The sequence below is a fragment of the Apiotrichum porosum genome (assembly GCF_003942205.1).
Source record: "Apiotrichum porosum strain DSM 27194 chromosome Unknown scaffold_11, whole genome shotgun sequence".
NCBI lineage: Eukaryota > Fungi > Basidiomycota > Tremellomycetes > Trichosporonales > Trichosporonaceae > Apiotrichum > Apiotrichum porosum.
The window spans coordinates 899279-916877 of record NW_021167118.1 but is presented as its reverse complement, the minus strand read 5'-3'; the positions used below and the strand labels follow the sequence as shown (position 1 = coordinate 916877).

Below are 17599 nucleotides of genomic sequence, written 5' to 3'. Positions count from 1 at the left end.
GGTCCACTTTGGTGCTCCTTACCATGGGGTCTCGGTGTCACTCTGTAGCATGGCCATAGCTGGGGACCATTAAACACGATACAACGTTGATGGAAGCGCCATTACTAGAAGGTCCTGGGCTTTGTGTGTCTTTACCGTCTTCCGAATCCACCGTTTGGCACCACCACAGTTGTGACTCGTGGCTAGTGGCGCCGTTGCCCTGTGGTGTCTACCGAGGGCAAACACCGACGTGGGACCACTCTGTCTTTGGTATCTGGGAGCGCTGTTGTGATCACGTCGACAACGTGCCATGGGGCCATTGCAATTGGGAAGTGTCGTGGGCGAGTTTTTCGGCGGACCGCGCTTGGTGTGTGTCGCGAGCCCTGCCAGCTGCCAGGATCCCTGCCAGGAGCCCTGGTCAGCCGTCCGAGCGTCTGAGCTTGGCCAGCGTCCATCACGATATGCACAGGGCTCTGATCTCTTGAGGGTGACGCCACTTGGCCAGCCGTTTGATGTCATGGGCAAGGCCCATTTTGCTCTCGTATGATCCATTTGAGGGTGTGTGGCCTGTATCGGCTCATGTGCCCAGCACGCCAGCGGCCAGCCAGCCCAGCCATTTCGGAAGGGGCAGCACTGGCCCAAGAAGGCGTGACCCTTCACACGTCGTGCTAGTAAAAAGTAATTTCCAACGGCCCAACCTTCCAGGAGCGGCCAGGCGGGCAGGCTGGGGGCCTGGCGATTTGATCCCGCCGCCCGGACACGTTCGCGGGTGGGAGTCGACCCACTTTATAAAATCCACTCCCCCGCGCATCTCGTCTTTTTCTTCCACCACACCCCCCTTCACCCCCCCCTCTCCAACTAAAAACATCTTCACAATGGTCGCTTCTGCTACCCTTGGTTATCCTCGCGTGGGAACCGGTCGTGCCGCCAAGAAGGTGAGTTGTCATCAGGCGTGCTGCCTGGAACTCGACGGAGCATCATAGCTGCAACGTGGAACCCAGAACATGTTGCTGACTTTTTCTCCAGGCCATCGAGGCCTACTGGGCCGGCAAGATCTCGGAGGAGGACCTCCAGACCGCTGCCAAGGCTATCCGTCAGGAGCGTTGGGAGTCGCAGAAGAACGCTGGTGTCGACCTCATTCCCTCGGGGTGAGTATTTCCCTTTCCCACCACTTTTTGTCCACCCATTCCTCGTCATCTGAACTCCCTTCCACTTTGTTACTCCTTTCCTTCCTGTTCATTGCTTCCTTCCTGTTCACTGCTAATTGGATAGAGAGTTTACCCTGTACGACCACCTGCTCGACCACTCGTTCAACTTTAATGTCATCCCCGAGCGCTTCACCAAGCAGGGCCTCTCGCCTCTCGACACATTTTTTGCCATGGGCCGTGGTCACCAGGACCGCGCCAAGGGCATTGACGTTGCCGCCAACGAGATGGGCAAGTTCTTCGACTCGAACTACCACATCGTCAAGGTCGACCACGCCCCCGAGACCGAGTTCAAGATCAACCGCAACCAGGCTCTCGAGGAGTACGAGGAGGCCAAGGCTCTCGGCATCGAGACCCGCCCCGTCCTGTTCGGCCCCATCACCTACCTCTCGCTTGTTCGCAAGTCGCGTGACGCCCCCGCCGAGTTCAAGACCCTCGACCTGATTGAGAAGCTCATCCCCGTCTACGTTGAGATCCTCGAGTCGCTCAAGAAGGCCGGTGCCGCCTCGGTCCAGCTTGACGAGCCCATCCTTGTCACCGACGCCGGAGAGGAGCTTGGCGACCTTTACAAGTCGACCTACGAGAAGCTCGCCGCCGCTGGCCTCCCCATCACCCTCACCACCGCCTACGGCCGTGTCGGCAAGTCGATCGAGTTCCTTAAGGAGCTCCCCATCGCTGGCCTCCACCTCGACCTTAACCGCGAGCCCAAGCAGCTCGACGCCGCCATCGAGGCCGTCAAGGACACCAAGATTGTTCTTGAGCTTGGTCTCATCTCGGGCCGTAACATCTGGAAGAACGACCTCAAGGCCTCGCAGGCCATCGCCGAGAAGGCCATTGCCGCCCTCGGTGCCGACCGCGTTGTCATCTCGACCTCGTCGTCGCTCCTCCACACCCCCCTGACCACCAAGGTCGAGACCAAGCTCACCGCCGAGCAGCTCTCGTGGCTCTCGTTCGCCCAGGAGAAGTGTGCTGAGGTCGCTGCCCTCGCCACTGTCCTCTCGGGCAAGGAGTCGGAGCTCTTCGAGCAGAACACCAAGGACATTGCTGCCCGTCGCGAGTTCGAGCGCACCTCGGACTCTGCCGTCCGTGACCGTGTCGCCGCCATCACCCCCGAGATGCTCTCGCGCAAGGACGCCTTCCCCGTCCGTCGTGAGGCCCAGAAGGCCCACCTCAAGCTCCCCAAGTTCCCCACCACCACCATCGGCTCGTTCCCCCAGACCAAGGAGATCCGTGTCGCTCGTGCCAAGTTCGGCAAGGGTGAGCTCACCCAGGAGCAGTACGAGACTGCCATGGAGAACGAGATCAAGTCGGTTGTCGACTTCCAGGAGAAGGTCGGCCTCGACCTCCTCGTCCACGGCGAGCCCGAGCGTAACGACATGGTTCAGTACTTCGGCGAGCAGCTCACCGGCTTCATCTTCACCCAGCTTGGTTGGGTCCAGTCGTACGGCTCGCGTTACGTTCGTCCCCCCATCATTGTTTCGGACGTCTCGCGCCCCACCCCCATGACCGTCCGCTGGTCGTCGTACGCCCAGTCGGTCTCCAGCAAGCCCATGAAGGGTATGCTTACCGGCCCCGTTACCATCCTTAACTGGTCGTTCCCCCGTGCCGACGTCTCCAAGGAGGTCCAGTCGAAGCAGCTCGCCCTCGCCCTCCGCGACGAGGTTGTTGACCTTGCCAACGCCGACATCCGCGCCATCCAGGTCGACGAGCCCGCTATCCGTGAGGGTCTCCCCCTCCGTCGCGAGGACTGGGACGAGTACCTCACCTGGGCCGTTGACTCGTTCCGTCTCTCGACCTCGGGTGTTGAGAACGACACCCAGGTCCACTCGCACTTCTGCTACTCGGACTTCGGAGACATCTTCCCCCACATCCAGCGTCTTGACGCCGACGTCATCTCGATCGAGGCCTCGAAGGCCGACCTCAAGCTCCTTGACGTCTTCGCCAAGCACGGCTACTCGAACGAGATCGGCCCCGGTGTTTACGACATCCACTCGCCCCGTGTCCCCTCGGAGCAGGAGATCAAGGACCGCCTTGTCGCCTTCGCCAAGGTTATCCCCGCCGACCTCCTTGTCGTCAACCCCGACTGTGGTCTCAAGACCCGTGCTTGGAAGGAGACCGAGGAGTCGCTTGCCAACCTCGTCGCCGCCGCCAAGTGGGCTCGCGAGAACCTTTAAGCGTCACCTCTATTCAATTTAGAGAACGCAACCCCCCCGGGACAAGACACGTCCTATAATGTCTTGCACCCAAAACAATAACACATTAACTTTGCATTAAAAGGACCTCAACCGTCCACCACAATCCCCACCCCCCAAATTCCATCACTTTGATACCACATTTGTGTCCACAGCCGAGTTGTTGAAAAAAGCGATAGTCGTAACAGAGTAGCAGCAGTATAAAAATGAAAGCCTGTTCAACCGGCACAGATATTTGATGCAGAGCACACACCTGGAGAGGAGTAGCACTGACAGGCGAGTGGGAATAAATGGTGTCTGGACAGTGATGGCGGCGAGCCTTCTGCCTGTACGAAAGCGTGGAAGGAATGCGCAGATACCTTTGGAGGTACTGTACCTGGAGGACCTTGGCATCGCTATCAACGTGCCTGTGAGTCTTCATCGTGCAGAGACTGGTCCTGTGGCCTGTGGCGCGTCGCAGGTGCTGGTCAAGACGGACGCGCATGGTGCGTGGCCGAGGTGAGACATGAGAGGGGGGGTTGTGACCAGGTGACACAGGTGACATACCGAACACCGTCCATGGGCAGTTGAAGCGGCGGCCATCGCCGAACACATCGCCCCCCACACCAAACACGCCACCGCTGCATGTGCCCACCCAGTTGCCGTCGTAGCCGCGGACGCGCTTGGTAATTGGTACCCGTTCTGCGCATGGCGTTCTACGCTGCCTTGCCATGACACGGCGACTGGCTGCCGTGCCCGAACTGTCAGCCCGGCCAGCCCAAGCTGCAGCCAGATGCAGCCTGGCAAGCACGCCTCTGCGTACATGTGTCGCGCGGTCTTGGCCCCGACGTGCGACACGGCCTCGGCAACACGCATGGGCATGCGGGGCAGTGACCCCAGTGTCATGTTAAATACCCGGGCGCCCATGGGGCCCAAGTGGTGCAGCTCAACATCCTCGCGTCTCCTTCTCCTCTACAATCAACATTCTCAACATGCAAGGTGTCGCCCTCGTCACTGGTGGAGCTTCGGGTGTGAGTGCCCCTTGGGGACCGTGGCAGTCATTGCAGCCCTTTGGTCACTGACACGCCTGCAAAGATCGGCGCTGCTACCGCGCGCAAGTTCCTCCTCAAGGGTGTGGACAAGGTCACCATTGCCGACTTTAACGCGCCTCTGCTGGCTTCGTACGCTAAAGACCTCGAGGCCGAGTTCCCCAACGCGCAGATCCTCCCCATCGTCACCAACGTTGCCGACGAGAAGGACATCAAGAAGATGGTTGACGAGACGGTTGCCGTGCGTACCGGGGAAGGGACGAGGAAGGAGGAAGGAGGGGACGCGTCCGCTGTGGACTGACACGTCCTGCAGAAGTTTGGCCGCCTCGACTACTGCGCCAACTGTGCCGGTATCAGCATGGTCCACCCCATCAACGAGTTTGAGACTGCCTCGGTACGTCTGGCGCCATGCGAGCTCGGCCCTCGACGCTGCCTTTGCTGACCTTGGCGTAGTGGGACAAGGTGATTGGCGTCAACCAGAACGGTGTCTTCTTTGCTCTCCGTGAAGAGATTGCCCAGATGCAGAAGCAGGACCTCGTCCCGTGAGTTTCTCAACACCCAGCTACACGTCCCTCTTGAAGCTGACACCCAAAAGACACCCGGGACGTGAACGCGGTGCTCGCCGCGGTGCCATTGTCTCAATTGCCAGTATCGCCGGTCTCCGCGCCATGCCCCACAGTGCTGCCTACGTTGCGAGCAAGCACGCCGTCATTGGCCTGACCAAGACTGCCGCCATTGAGAATGGCCCCAACGGCATCCGCGTGTGAGTCACCGTTCGCAGGCCTCGTTCTCGCAAAGCATGGGACTGACGGAACAGCAACTGCGTCGCGCCCGGTATCATCATCACGCCCGTACGTCCCCCCCAAAAAAAAAACATTCAGACAGTCTTGATCTAACACGCCGTGCAGCTCACCAAGGCCGTCAACGAGGTCAATCCCCAGTTCCTGCCCATGGCCACCAGCACGATGGCCACTCCGCTCTCCCGTGGTGGCCAGCCCGAGGAGGTCGCCGACGTCATTGTCTTCCTGTGCAGTGACGAGGCGTCGTTTGTGTCGGGCTCGACGTGGGAGATTGACGGCGCCATGACCGCCAAGTAGAGTCTTGTCCGTCCACATAATGCGAATGAATGAAGTCTATGTTGCAGAGCGCAGAGCGTGCCAGCCAGTTGTCCCATCCACTTTCTGCCCTTGTCAACAACACCACGTAACCGCACACCGAGTGCCCCGCATGGTGCCCGGTAATGGGCGCTCCGGGGCCCGGCGGCATTTGCGGCAACGGCAGAATCAAGTTCTACTGACACAATCCATTGCGTTGGGGCGGGGGGCAAGCGTCCAGAGTTATCCCGTGCACGCAGACCATTGCCCCGCATCGCCGCGGCCTTAACAGCATGTCCAGTTAGTCACATGAGCGGTGCGCTCGCTTCCGCAGCAAATGTCAGTCGGACATGGGCAAGACGCAAGACGCAAGCCAAGGCAAAAGGCAAGGCACACCTCGCCGCCACGGCTTCCTAGATGCCAACTTTCCGGTCACACGGCAGCGCCTTCAATAGCTCAGTAGCCGACTGCAAGACACTATAAAGTACCTCTAAACCAGAAGCGTCGGCTCACAGCGTTCCCGAACTCTCACCTATCACTGACATTGTCTCAACCATGGTCACTCAATCCACAACAAACTCAAACGCAGTCGCTCTCGTTACCGGTGGCAGCAGCGGCGTGGGTACCTTTGCTGCTTCCCATCGCTTACCCTCTCAGATCGGTGCTGCGTCCGTCAAGGCCTTTTTGGCCAAGGGCGTCACCAAGGTCGTCGTCGCAGACTACAGCGACAGCCTCACCTCGGCCGTGCAGGCGTTCAGCAAGGCGTATCCCGACGCCGAGATCGTCGGTGTCAAGACGGACGTGTCCGACGAGGCCCAGGTCAAGGCCATGGTCGCGACTGCCGTGGACAAGTTTGGCCGTCTCGACTATGCCGTCAACTGCGCCGGTATTGGCCTCGCTGCTCCGTTCACCGACACCACGACCGAGCTGTACGACAAGGTCACGGGCGTCAATGAGCGCGGCGTCTTCCTCTGCGTCAGGGAGCAGCTCATCCAGATGCTCAAGCAAGACTACCAACCGTGAGTACAGGGGAGAGGTCGTCGGCTTCTTGCAGGGAGGTGGCGGCAACGGGCCGTGGAGGTTGGGTTCTGTTGTGAGAGCGCCGACGCGACGCCCATGACGTCCTGTGGGCGAACCTTGGCGTCGCGACGATGCCTTCTGTGCAAGCCCATAAGCTATAAGCCCTATCTCGCTATCTCACGCCCGAACGCACGCCAGTGGCCAGCGTACCAGCGGACTGTCATGTCCCTACTGCGCGAACCTTACTGACGCACAGTTCGCGCGACGACCGCCGCAAGCAGCGTGGCGCCATTGTGAACATTGCGTCCATCCTGGGCCAGTTTAGCTGCCAGAGCACCACAGCGTACGTCAGCAGCAAGCACGCCGTGTGCGGCCTCACCAAATCGGCCTCGTTTGAGAACTCGTCAAAGGGCGTCCGCGTCAACGCCATTGCACCTGGCTGGATTGACACCCCCGTGAGTCGGATGGGAGCCGGCGATAGGCGATGGCTTATAGCTGTCCCCGCTCAGCCAGTGGTACACGAGTCCCACAACTGACAATCCAGATGACGGCTTCGGAAGGTGCCAACCTCCTCTTCCAGTGGGGCACCACGCCAGACCGTACCCCGCTCGGCCGCGGCGGCTACGCCGAGGAGATTGCCGACGTTGTAGTCTTCCTCTGCTCCGAGGAGGCGTCGTTTGTCACTGGCGCCGTTTGGAACGTCGACGGCGGCTACTCGACTGTCTAGGCGGTGTCTGTTGCTTTGGTCGGCGGGAAATGTGTCCGGAACAGTTGTGTGTGTTGTGTACGGAGAATGCGAGAAGGAAACAGGGTCCCCGGATTGTGGTGTGGCACGTCGCTAAAAACATTCGAGAATTCTATGCAAATCAGGTGCTTGTGGCTAAGGCATGCTGATGTGGTCCAAAACTTGCAACTTGGCACCGCAGAGCAAGTCTGGCGCATGCCACTATGCACGTGTCTAAAGTGCAACGTGTTGACGGGAGTGTGGCGCGCAGGCAACCAGGGCCACTTTCTCATTTCGTTGGAACGGCCGATCAATCTACGTGTTGCCTTCAGGATAGCAACGATTTCCAGAGCAGTACTACGCTCATGTGGGGCCTGCACATGGCCATTCTAGTGTCATAGTTTGCATCGAGCACCACACAACTAGTAAACGCATCACGGCGGCAGATACCTGCAGCCCGGCCCCGACCAGTTCTGCAGAACCCGTGTGCAGCGTTACAGTGGCCTTGCCTGTATTTAGAAGAGGTTGAGGGCAATGACCTGAGTGGCGACGGTGTAGATGGTGCCGAAGAAGAGGGCTGAGGAGGTCAGTGTGTTCCCCTTGCTCCCGAGCATAGCAACGCACCGATCGACGAGAGGCCGGCGAGGGCACCGAGACCACCGTTCTATAACGTCAGTAACATGAACGCACACGCAAGTGTCATTCTTGAAGAGGACAGCTCCTGGGGATAAACGTACGCGGGCCGCAGGGTTGCCAGTGGCGTAGCCGAGCTGTCACAGTCAGTTCACTGTCTACGTTCAAAGGGCAGATGAACTCACAGTGTAGAAGACACGGCCGAACGCCCAGGCGCAGACAACGGCGGTGGCGGGCTTGGGGTGGAAGACACCAGTGTAGGCGAACATGCCCATGATGTAGGGGATGTACTCGAGGGTGTTGGCGTGGGCGCGCTGGATGCAGTTGAACTTGAACTTCTCGGGGTCGGCCTTGGCCTCGGCGGCGTCGGCGTACAGGGCAGGGTAGGCGACTGGTTGTTAGCGACGAGAGCTGGGGTAGAGGAGAGGTTTTGCTATAGGCACTCACCCTGGGCCTTCTTGCGCTGGCCCGAAACCTTGAGGAGCTGGAAGACCTGAGACGTTAACATGACATTCAACCAACGCCGTCGCCGATCAGCCACAACCGGTTGCCAAGCTGGGATGCACGGCTTGGCGAGGTCCAGACATCCTGCGGATGCTTCCACCTGGAGTTGGTTGAAGCTGAGAAGGAGAATCACTCGGAGAGGTATTCCAATGTGCCCAATCCAGCTTGAACGAGGCCACGTAGCCGCGCAACTGAGCCCGGAGGAGGACAAGAGTCTCGGTGATTTCACCGGCACAGTTCACTCACGTTCAGGAAGGTGAGGGCGAGGAGGCCGACACCGGTGATGGGCCAGTCATTGGGGAGGGCGACCATGATGCTTGGAGTGGGGGGTTTTTTTTGGGGGGGGGAGGGTTAGAAGAAGAGAAGGTAAGAGTTAGAAGAGAGAATGTGGGGGTTCGTTGCAAGGCGCTGATGTGGACCAGTGACGATGCGCTTTATTTACCCTTCAGTGGCCGCCGGCCATGGCTTTGGGACGGGCGGCGGAGACCGCTTGCCGGACATCCGGCCCACCATGTGGGGTTGAGCTTGTTGGAGAGCCTCCTCTTCATTGTGGTAGAGAGATCAAAGATGGTACATTGAAGAGTTGAGGTCCGTTATCTTGTCTCTGGATCTCTCTGGCCAGGTCCGCCTCAGCGCCTCACCTTTCGGATCCGCGCTCGGTGCGCGCACGAGTCTTTGTTGCTATTTTATCGGGTCGTCCTGCGGGGCCTCCACAGATCCACAAGACGTCGTCATATCACGCCAGCAGCCACCGGCCGACAGACAACCTCGTGGTCGCAGCTTTGGCGGTTGCGTATGCTGCGTTCAAAATGGCAGTGCCATTATACATTGCAGTCGGTTGGGCCAAGCAGGAGCCGGCGAGGAAACGCAGACAGTGATAAACAACAACCGCGGTTGTGGAGAAGGGGACAACAGTTACCATTTGCCGATCGTGCCGAGGAACTTTTCATTAGTATTGGAAGGTAATCAAACTATGGTAATCGCCAGACATTTATTTGGACCCCACGTTTAGCGGCGAGTGGAGGGCATGACGTTTGTCTATCCATCCATTGTCACTACCACGAACAGAGCGACGTCGCAACACCAACCACCACCACCACCACATAATCCATGTCCCTCAACCTAAGGCAGGCCATCCCAGGCCGGCCTCTAAGGGAATCAACTCGACCACTTGCAGGAGTATCCATCGAAGGAAGCGCGTATTATGTACGTCTTGGCGCCAGTGGGCACGATAAACACATCGCGTCCGGCTCCATCCGACCGCACAGACAACTGACCTTTCGTTCACAGGCATATCCGTCGGCGACAGCCGTCATCCTCCTCACCCCAGCTGGAGACCTAAGCGAGACGCTCCCGTTCTGGGATGCTCTCCCGCATCGAGCAGGCCCGAGCGGCGGCCGTGACGTGGACGGCGTTGTTGCTCGCAGCGGGATGGTGAGTTGTATGATTTGTGAAGGAGCTGACCACCAGGTCGTCGCGTGGAGCGGCATTCACGTCGTGCTCTGGCACCGAGAAACGAGTTGGAGCGTGCACTCTACGATTGTTGCGTCGACACAGATTGGCAGCGTCGACTATGTGAACGGTGAGCATGCGACAATTCTATCCAAGCGGTTTATCGGGGACGGTTCTGACCTTGTCTCCAGGCGTTCTTGCGGTCGGCACGCAACGAGGAGTGGAAGTCTGGCGTATGGATCCTGAGGCCGATGTGGTCGTCTGGGACCGTGTCTGGTCAAGGTACGGCTCCATGACTGGTAATCAGCTGACCAAAACAAAGCCATACGGCACCCGATCCGCTTGTCTCGCTGCCCTCGGCCCAGAGCCATGTCGCTTGGTACCACAAGGTGGGTGCCAAAAGTTCTGCCAAGGTGTCTAACAGACAGGACTCGAAGACAGTGTCCATTCAGACTCTGGGTCCCAAGGGTACTGGTATTGGCGAGCCTCAAGACATCCGCCAGCCTAGGACGGTTGACTGGATTGGCTGGCGTGCCTCGTCGAGGTGAGATTAGACCGTACAGGACTTGGCTGACAGCAACAGCGGTGACGCTCAGCTGTACGTTGTTTCGACAAACGCAGTGTTCCGTATCTACTCGCCCGTGTTAGATGACCCGTCATGGTTCCAACTGCTGTACTCGATCGACCACCGCGCATTCCGCAACCCAGCACACAAAGGCCAGAGAAGCGGATTCGGTACCTTTTGGATCCCCGATGGTGACACTATACGCGCAGCCACCAAGACGGCACTGGCACAACGCGACAAAGGTGTCACCTTCTCCACCAAGGTGTCCAAGATTCTCGACTGCATCGACAATGAGGAGATGGACCTCGTGGTCTGGTTTGGCGCCGATGACGAGGTCACTGTGCGAGCTATTCTTAACCTCGACCGCAAACCGCCCACCTTGATCCAGTCCGAACCCATTGCATTCTTGGATGCCGAAGTTGGTGCAGACTGGTCGGCCCAAGGTATCCTCATTGCTGGCGAGCCACTGCACCTGGGCTTCCCACCATCGGCGACCAACCCCGATGTCTCGTCACTGTACCTTTCCCTCACAGACCTGTTGGCCGGCTCAGCAGACGCTCTTTCCCTTGCGTCATCACCCGTCGACTTTGAGACCATGTCGGTACTTTTGACTCAGGACATTGACTCGTTTGTCCGTACACCCAACGGTCGCGGTCTCCTCGCTATCGGCACCGGCGGCGAGATTGGCGTTTGGGAGAAGCGCCGCATGGGGAAATCACGATTCGGCGATCAGAAACGACTATGCCTGGTCGGCAAGGGCCAGTGGAATGCCCCAGCCGTACCTATTCTATACGCCATCTACGCCAAAGGTCGCGGCATCGCCTCGTACTACAAGGGACCCGAGGGCCCGCGTGTCGTGCTGCAACATCTCGACCCAGGCGACGGTCGTCCGACGGAGGAAGTCGTGCTACCACAGTTCCACCCCAAGGAGGGCGACGACATCAAGATGCTTCTGGCGGTCTCGGACATTGACGACGGATACAGTGCGCGCAAGCGCCGAACACGTCGTGCAGTCATCATGGCTGTGGCCGAGAGCGGCGAGGCGTGGGTGTGGCGCATCGACCCAGCGCCAAGTTCACCTCACCTCGAGCTTTCGCAGTCACAACTGGTGCCAGATTCACCCACTCGAGGACGTGTCGAGCCCGGCAGCGCAAGTCCCGCGCACCGCACGGTCAGGCTGGCCGAATCGGTATACGAGTCGCCCAAGGGCCGAAATCGGATGCTGTCAGAGTCGCCAGACACGTCGCCACTGCGCGGCACATCATTCACGGGCTCGACTATCTATCGCTCTGAGAAGCCCATTGTCACCCTGATATCCCACTCGGTGTTGCCCATCGAGGACGGCGAGAAGCCACGCTTGGTCCTCCCTGTCGACCCTATGGGCTGGCACCAGTCCACCGTGGACTGGGAGACGGACACTCCTCTCCAGGACATGGTGCTCACCGTTTCGCAAAGCGGTGTGCTCGAGTTCTGGACGCCCCGACTCGGTCAGCATCTCCCTGGCCGGCGTCGCGGTACAGTGTATGGCGACATGGCAAACCACGCGCCATCAGTCGTGTCTGCATGGACAAGGACGGGCGTGGTCAGGACCGAGAGGAAGAATGTCATCCTCGCGCGCTGCAGTTCGCGCAAGAAGACTGTACTCGTGGATTTGATGCCCGATGGCTCCCACGAAGTGTCCATTTGGGACTCGAACGTGAGCGAATTTAGCACCGGCCTGGAACTCGCGCACAACTTTGGGTAAGTAGCATTGGACCATGCTTGCCTGTCTAACGCGCAGAAACGGGTTCCTGATTCAAGATCTTGACTGGACGACCACCAGCGACCTCCAATCGGTCCTTGCCGTCGGCTTTGCGCACCACCTCGTTCTCATCTGCGAACAGCGTATGAGCTATATTGAAGTGACCCCTGGATGGGCGCCGTTTATCCATATCGACATGCGCAAGTACACGTCGGTCCCCATCAACGACTCGATCTGGATCGCTGGAGGAAGCCTGGCCGTTGGTGCCGGCAACCAAATATACGTGTTCAGCCGCTTCCTCGAGACCGAGCCAGAACTTGAATCGGACGACGAGGAGGAGCCCGAGGATATTTTCGAACTCATCGCCCACCGCAACGGCCCGCTGTTTGACTACCACCCCACAATGCTCTCCCAGTGTCTCTTGTGGGACAAGATCGACCTTGTCAAGCGTATCTTGGTCACCCTCGTCAAGAACCTGCGCGAGTGTGAGCGCGAGGGAAAGCGTCGTCTTGTGTTCGAGCGCCTTGACCCGCTCGAGTTCCATACGCCCAAGAAGCAGGAGAAGCAGACCAAGACGGCAGACTACTCGAGCCTCTTCGCCGTCACGCCAACTGATTTCAGCGACGACGACGAGTTTAACAGCGATCTGGTTCAGGAGCTCATTGAGCGTCTCGACGGCTCGGTTATTATCCCGCTCACGCAAAACGAAAAGACCATGCTTGCGGCCCTCGTCCAGGCAACGCTCGAGGTTGACCAGTCCCGCCGTTCCCTCGACCTCTGCGGTTTGCGCTACCTCATCTCGATTCGCACGTTTGCAAATCGCGATATCCGTGGTGCTGCCCTGTCTGGAGCAGCTACACCTTCCGCCAACGGCGTCCTCCCGAGCCTCGCCAAGGTCGCTGCCGACTCTGGGTTACCGGCTATTCCTCGTGCCCATGTCAAGATCTCGTTCCGTAACATTGTCTGGGCCACGCATTCCGAGTCCCACGAGGTGCTCTTGCAGGCTGCAACAGCGTCTTGCGAGAACAACAAGATGACGTGGAAAGACGCCAAACGACTTGGTGTGTGCCTCTGGCTCCGGTCACAGGATGCAATCAAGGCACAGCTGGAAGTCATCGCGCGTAACCGCTTCATGGCCGACGACGACCGCGACCCGACCAGCTGTTCGCTGCTGTTCTTCGCGCTGGGAAAGAAGCAGGTTGTCCACGGTCTGTGGCGCCAGGCTCCCGGTCACAAGGAGCAGGCCATGATGCTCAAGTTCCTCTCCAACGACTTTACCACCGACAGGTGGAAGACTGCCGCAGCAAAGAATGCGTACGCCCTCCTGAGCAAGCAGCGTTACGAGTACGCCGCTGCATTCTTCATGCTTGCTGGCGACGCAAAGTCTGCCATCACCGTGTGCCTCCGTCAACTGGATGACTGGCAGCTGGCCGTCGCCATCGCGCGTGCCGTCGAGGGAGATGGTCCCCTCCTCCGCTGGGTCCTGACGGACACGGTCCTTCCCATCGCGTTTGGCGGTGGGCACCGTTGGCTCGCGAGCTGGACGTTGTGGATGCTGAACAGGCGAGACTTGTCCGTCCGAGTCCTCATTTCGCCCATGGAAGAGGTCGCCGAGGCATGGTGCCGCAAGGGCCCCAAATTGCCCGTGGGCCATCCCGACAACGACGACCCGTCGCTGCTGCTGCTCTTCCAGTTTCTGAAGGCCAAGACGCTCCAGACGGCAAAGGGTACCAGCGAGATCTCTGTCAAGCTCGAGTTTGACTTTGTCCTCCACAACGCACGCGTGTTTTCTCGAATGGGTAAGTGTGCCAGTTGAATGTTTCGTCAACTCGACTGACCTTTTCAGGATGTCACCCACTCGGTCTCGACCTGGTGCGCTCATGGTCGTTCGAACGCCCCTACTTCCCTCCTCCCAAGGCCCGTCCTCCTCCTATCACCGTCAGTGGACCACCGGGATCGCGTGCAACATCGCCCGTCCGTCCCAAGACGTCGCCTTTTACACCCCGCCGCCGTACGAGCTTTATGCTCTCCAACCCGACCGCGCGCGAGAACATGCGCATGGACATGGACGTGCTCGCCGAGGGCACCACCGAGCCGCCCACGCGCGCATCCAGCCCTCCCGCGCCCCTCAATGGCCAAGCCACGGTTGGCGACAAGGCCGCCGACTTGTTTGCCGGCAGCGGCCTGTTTGGCGGATTCAACTTTGGTAATTCGGCACTGCTGGGAGGGAGCGCCATTGTCGACACGCCGGACGTGTCCCCCGGCCACTCGCAGATTGCGTCCCAGGTCGTGTCCCGGACAACATCGCCTGAGCGCGTGTCGAGTCCCCTTGCCGGTGTCGTTTCAACACAAGTTCCGGCCACTGCACCGGCAGAGCCTGAACCTCCACGCAAGGTCGGCAACTTGATGAAGGACCTGCGTAACGACGTGCAGCAGGGCGGCATGGCGTTTGACATGGACAGCTTCTTTGGTGGGCCACCTGCAGTATCCCCTGTTGCTCCTCCTCCTCCTGCACCTGCACCTGCACCTTCTGAACCAGAGCCAGAGGCCGAGGCAGAACCTCCCCGCAAGGTCGGCAATTTGATGAAGGACCTGCGCAACGACGTGCAGCAAGGCGGCATGGCGTTTGACATGGACAGCTTCTTCGGCGGGCCACCTTCCGCCGCACCTGTGGCTGCTCCAGCTACCCCTCCGCCAGCCGCTGCTCCGGCCCCTGCACCTGCTACTCCTCCTGCACCAGCACCTTCTGAGCCAGAGCCAGCGGCTGAGGCTGAACCATCAGCCGAGCCAGCAGCCGAGCCAGAGCCAGAAGCCGAGCCAGAGCCAGAAGCCGAGCCAGAAGCTCCGCGCAAGGTTGGAAACCTCATGAAGGAGCTGCGTAACGATGTGCAGCAGGGTGCCATGGAGTTTAACATGGACAACTTCTTCTAAGGCCTATCTGTCTGACTTTTTGTGATCTCAGTCTCCTTCTCGGATGGTAGCATAGCAATTCATAGGACGTACAAACATGACATATGCGTAACGAACGATGACACCGAGAGTTTGAGTAGCTGAGACCGCCCTCTGTAACTGGAGCGGCAGAGCGGGTTACCTTCGACGAGATTCCCTCCTGCACATGGTTTTCCGATGCCAGAGGATGATTGGTCTCTCATACAAGTGACAGAACCGACCATTCAGAAGACCGAGATAGGTAGGAAAGCAGAGACGGAATAAGTTGTGCGCCCGTGTCCACGAATCTAAGACAGGACTGAAATGACTGAAATGAACTCGAGTCCGAGACACGAGGACGGGGGGCGGGCTGGACGCACAACTTGTATTGGTCGTGCTGTGGCACAACATGTGACAGCCGACTTCTATCCTGGGAGTCCATGAGGGGAGATTAGATTGTACTTCGTTGATCGTCGTTGATCGTCGTATGGATCGTCGCCAAGGAAAATGATCAGAAAATATCCGATATTTGTCCTCAGCATCAACAATTACGTTCACCCCCTCTCGACACCGTTTTCCTGGCTTCTGGGTCACGGTCAGCTGCAAACGCGTTACCTAACCTAGCATACATTCATAAAACGTGTATAGTTTATACGTAGACGCCACAGAACCTGCTATCCTCGCTACCATGTCGGTTTATGCCATCACTTGATGAGGCAGTTCACCTTCGAGCTCACAACGCTTACCAGCGTCCACCACCACCACCTCCGTGGTGGCCGCCGCCGCCGTGGTGACCACCACCACCGGGGCCGCCAAAGCCACCACCGGGGCCGCCAAAGCCACCGCCAAAGCCACCACCACCACCACCGTGGTGTCCTCCGTGATGGCCGCCACCGCTGTGGTACGTTAGTCGCGTGGTCTTTTCGTTGCTGTTGCCATCTTCACTCACCCGAATCCACCACCCATACCACCGCCCATCATGCTGTTGCCGCCGCCGCCGAAGAACGAGGGCATGCCCCCGGGAGAGTTGTAGCCGCCCATGGACATCGAGTTGTGCGACTTGTTCTGCGAACAGGGTCAGTTTACGTTTTCGAATGGGGGGGTTTCATTTCGTTCTGCAGGTCGCGAGGGGAGCAGACGCGTTTGGCAATGTGCGAGTAGCAAGCACTCCCTGACCCATGATGTTGACGACGAGAATGTCGCCCCTTCCCGGGTCAGGACAACGCCGAAGCGCACCGCATCCGCAGCGAGGACCCGCGCACGCAGTACGCGACGCGCGAGTTCAGGCGCACACGGGACGTGACATGCAGACGCCAGCGTTCCAGTTATGCGCCAGCCAGACACCACCAGCCAATGTCGGGCTGCGCAGGGAGGAATGGGCTGTGCGCCGCTGACGCGGGGAGGAGGCGTTGGGGGGTGTAACGCCACAGCGGTGGTGCCCCCCGTCCTTCCTCGGGTTGGCAATGTCGCACCGTCGGTCCGCCTGTTTCCGGCTGGGGTTTGGTTTACAACTCACCTCGAGGAGCTTGGTGATGAGGGCAGTGCCAAGACCGCCAATGGCGGCACCGCCGATCATCGAGCCGGTCGAGCCACCAGTCATCTTGCCGGCCATGGCACCAGCGCCGGCACCGAGAAGGTTGGCACCGAGGCCACGCTCATCCTCCGAACCGGGGTTGGCGGTCGCGCCGGGAGCCTGGTACTGGCCGGTCTGCTGGGCGGTCTGCACAACCTGGGCGGCGTGGACCTGCTCGGGGTGCGCCTGGCCGGCCGTAGCGTTGGGGTGGTTCCAGGTCGTGGTGGGAGGGTTGGTCGAGGGGTTGACTTGGAATGGTCAGCGATCACGTCTCATGTGGCGTGCACCGCCATCTCAGACGGTGGCAAATGTGGATGGCAACTCACTGTAGAACCAAGTGTTGTAGCTGTGGAGCACAGGTCAGCGACAAAGGATCACGGTTTGCAGCATTTGAGGGCACGGCACGCACTTGTTGTCCCACTGGCGGATCCTGAGACCTGTTAGCTGCCGAACGAACTCGCAAAAACACAGCAACGCTTACCAGGGGGCCGGGAGGTCGTCTGCAGAGCTGTTGGTCATTGTCATTGTGTGTGTGTTGTTGTTGGGGAGAAACTGAAATCAAACAGAGGGTGCAAACGTTTATATCTATCCGGGTGAGATGGCCGCCAACTGCGGACCGACTGCGGGATGTGGCACCCGGAAGAAGAAGAAGGGAGAGGGTTGTGACGTCGTCGTCGCTTCACCTCTGCCTCCCTGCGGTTATGCCTGTCGCCCCCTGACAACTAGAGCATACCACGGCGCCTAACTGGACGGCCGTGGGCCGCCTGGGGCTGCCAAGCCCTTGTAGCATCCTGTAACCGGGTCAACGCCGCAGGCCCCGCAGCTGGCATCGTACAGCTTATGTTCCGAGCCCGCGGCAGAGAGGGGGCGATCGGCAAAGTAATTCCATTTTTAATTCGGGGCGCCGGGCAATTCCGACCGCGTGGACACCGCAATAACATCAGCAATCTCCACCTTACCC

The 17599-nt window shown here is 59.3% G+C and overlaps 6 protein-coding genes across 6 annotated transcripts; 4 read left to right on the top strand and 2 right to left on the bottom strand.

Annotated features, from left to right (window-relative positions):
- Positions 1 to 854: 854 nt before the first annotated feature.
- On the top strand, positions 855 to 3358 carry MET6 (methionine-synthesizing 5- methyltetrahydropteroyltriglutamate--homocysteine methyltransferase; the record flags this gene model as incomplete). The annotated part of the gene is made up of 3 exons (XM_028617724.1): positions 855 to 914; positions 1006 to 1127; positions 1252 to 3358. The coding sequence occupies 3 exons, from the start codon at positions 855 to 857 to the stop codon at positions 3356 to 3358; spliced, it is 2289 nt and encodes a 762-aa protein (XP_028474187.1).
- Positions 3359 to 4347: 989 nt separating this feature from the next.
- EHS24_001967 (uncharacterized protein) lies at positions 4348 to 5501 on the top strand (the record flags this gene model as incomplete). The annotated part of the gene is made up of 7 exons (XM_028617723.1): positions 4348 to 4386; positions 4451 to 4645; positions 4718 to 4798; positions 4858 to 4946; positions 5000 to 5167; positions 5222 to 5255; positions 5313 to 5501. The coding sequence occupies 7 exons, from the start codon at positions 4348 to 4350 to the stop codon at positions 5499 to 5501; spliced, it is 795 nt and encodes a 264-aa protein (XP_028474186.1).
- Positions 5502 to 6053: 552 nt separating this feature from the next.
- Positions 6054 to 7245, top strand: EHS24_001966 (uncharacterized protein; the record flags this gene model as incomplete). The annotated part of the gene is made up of 4 exons (XM_028617722.1): positions 6054 to 6116; positions 6156 to 6517; positions 6775 to 6973; positions 7063 to 7245. 4 exons carry the CDS (start codon positions 6054 to 6056, stop codon positions 7243 to 7245), a joined length of 807 nt encoding a protein of 268 aa, XP_028474185.1.
- Positions 7246 to 7757: 512 nt separating this feature from the next.
- On the bottom strand, positions 7758 to 8691 carry EHS24_001965 (uncharacterized protein; the record flags this gene model as incomplete). Its single annotated transcript, XM_028617721.1, has 6 exons — positions 7758 to 7819; positions 7867 to 7906; positions 7980 to 8012; positions 8061 to 8266; positions 8323 to 8368; positions 8626 to 8691. 6 exons carry the CDS (start codon positions 8689 to 8691, stop codon positions 7758 to 7760), a joined length of 453 nt encoding a protein of 150 aa, XP_028474184.1.
- Positions 8692 to 9489: 798 nt separating this feature from the next.
- On the top strand, positions 9490 to 15068 carry RAV1 (regulator of (H+)-ATPase in vacuolar membrane; the record flags this gene model as incomplete). The annotated part of the gene is made up of 8 exons (XM_028617720.1): positions 9490 to 9585; positions 9670 to 9961; positions 10023 to 10113; positions 10154 to 10220; positions 10260 to 10375; positions 10415 to 12136; positions 12177 to 13936; positions 13984 to 15068. The coding sequence occupies 8 exons, from the start codon at positions 9490 to 9492 to the stop codon at positions 15066 to 15068; spliced, it is 5229 nt and encodes a 1742-aa protein (XP_028474183.1).
- Positions 15069 to 15714: 646 nt separating this feature from the next.
- On the bottom strand, positions 15715 to 17163 carry EHS24_001963 (uncharacterized protein; the record flags this gene model as incomplete). The annotated part of the gene is made up of 7 exons (XM_028617719.1): positions 15715 to 15748; positions 15812 to 15961; positions 16015 to 16130; positions 16582 to 16886; positions 16965 to 16984; positions 17048 to 17068; positions 17120 to 17163. 7 exons carry the CDS (start codon positions 17161 to 17163, stop codon positions 15715 to 15717), a joined length of 690 nt encoding a protein of 229 aa, XP_028474182.1.
- Positions 17164 to 17599: the final 436 nt, after the last annotated feature.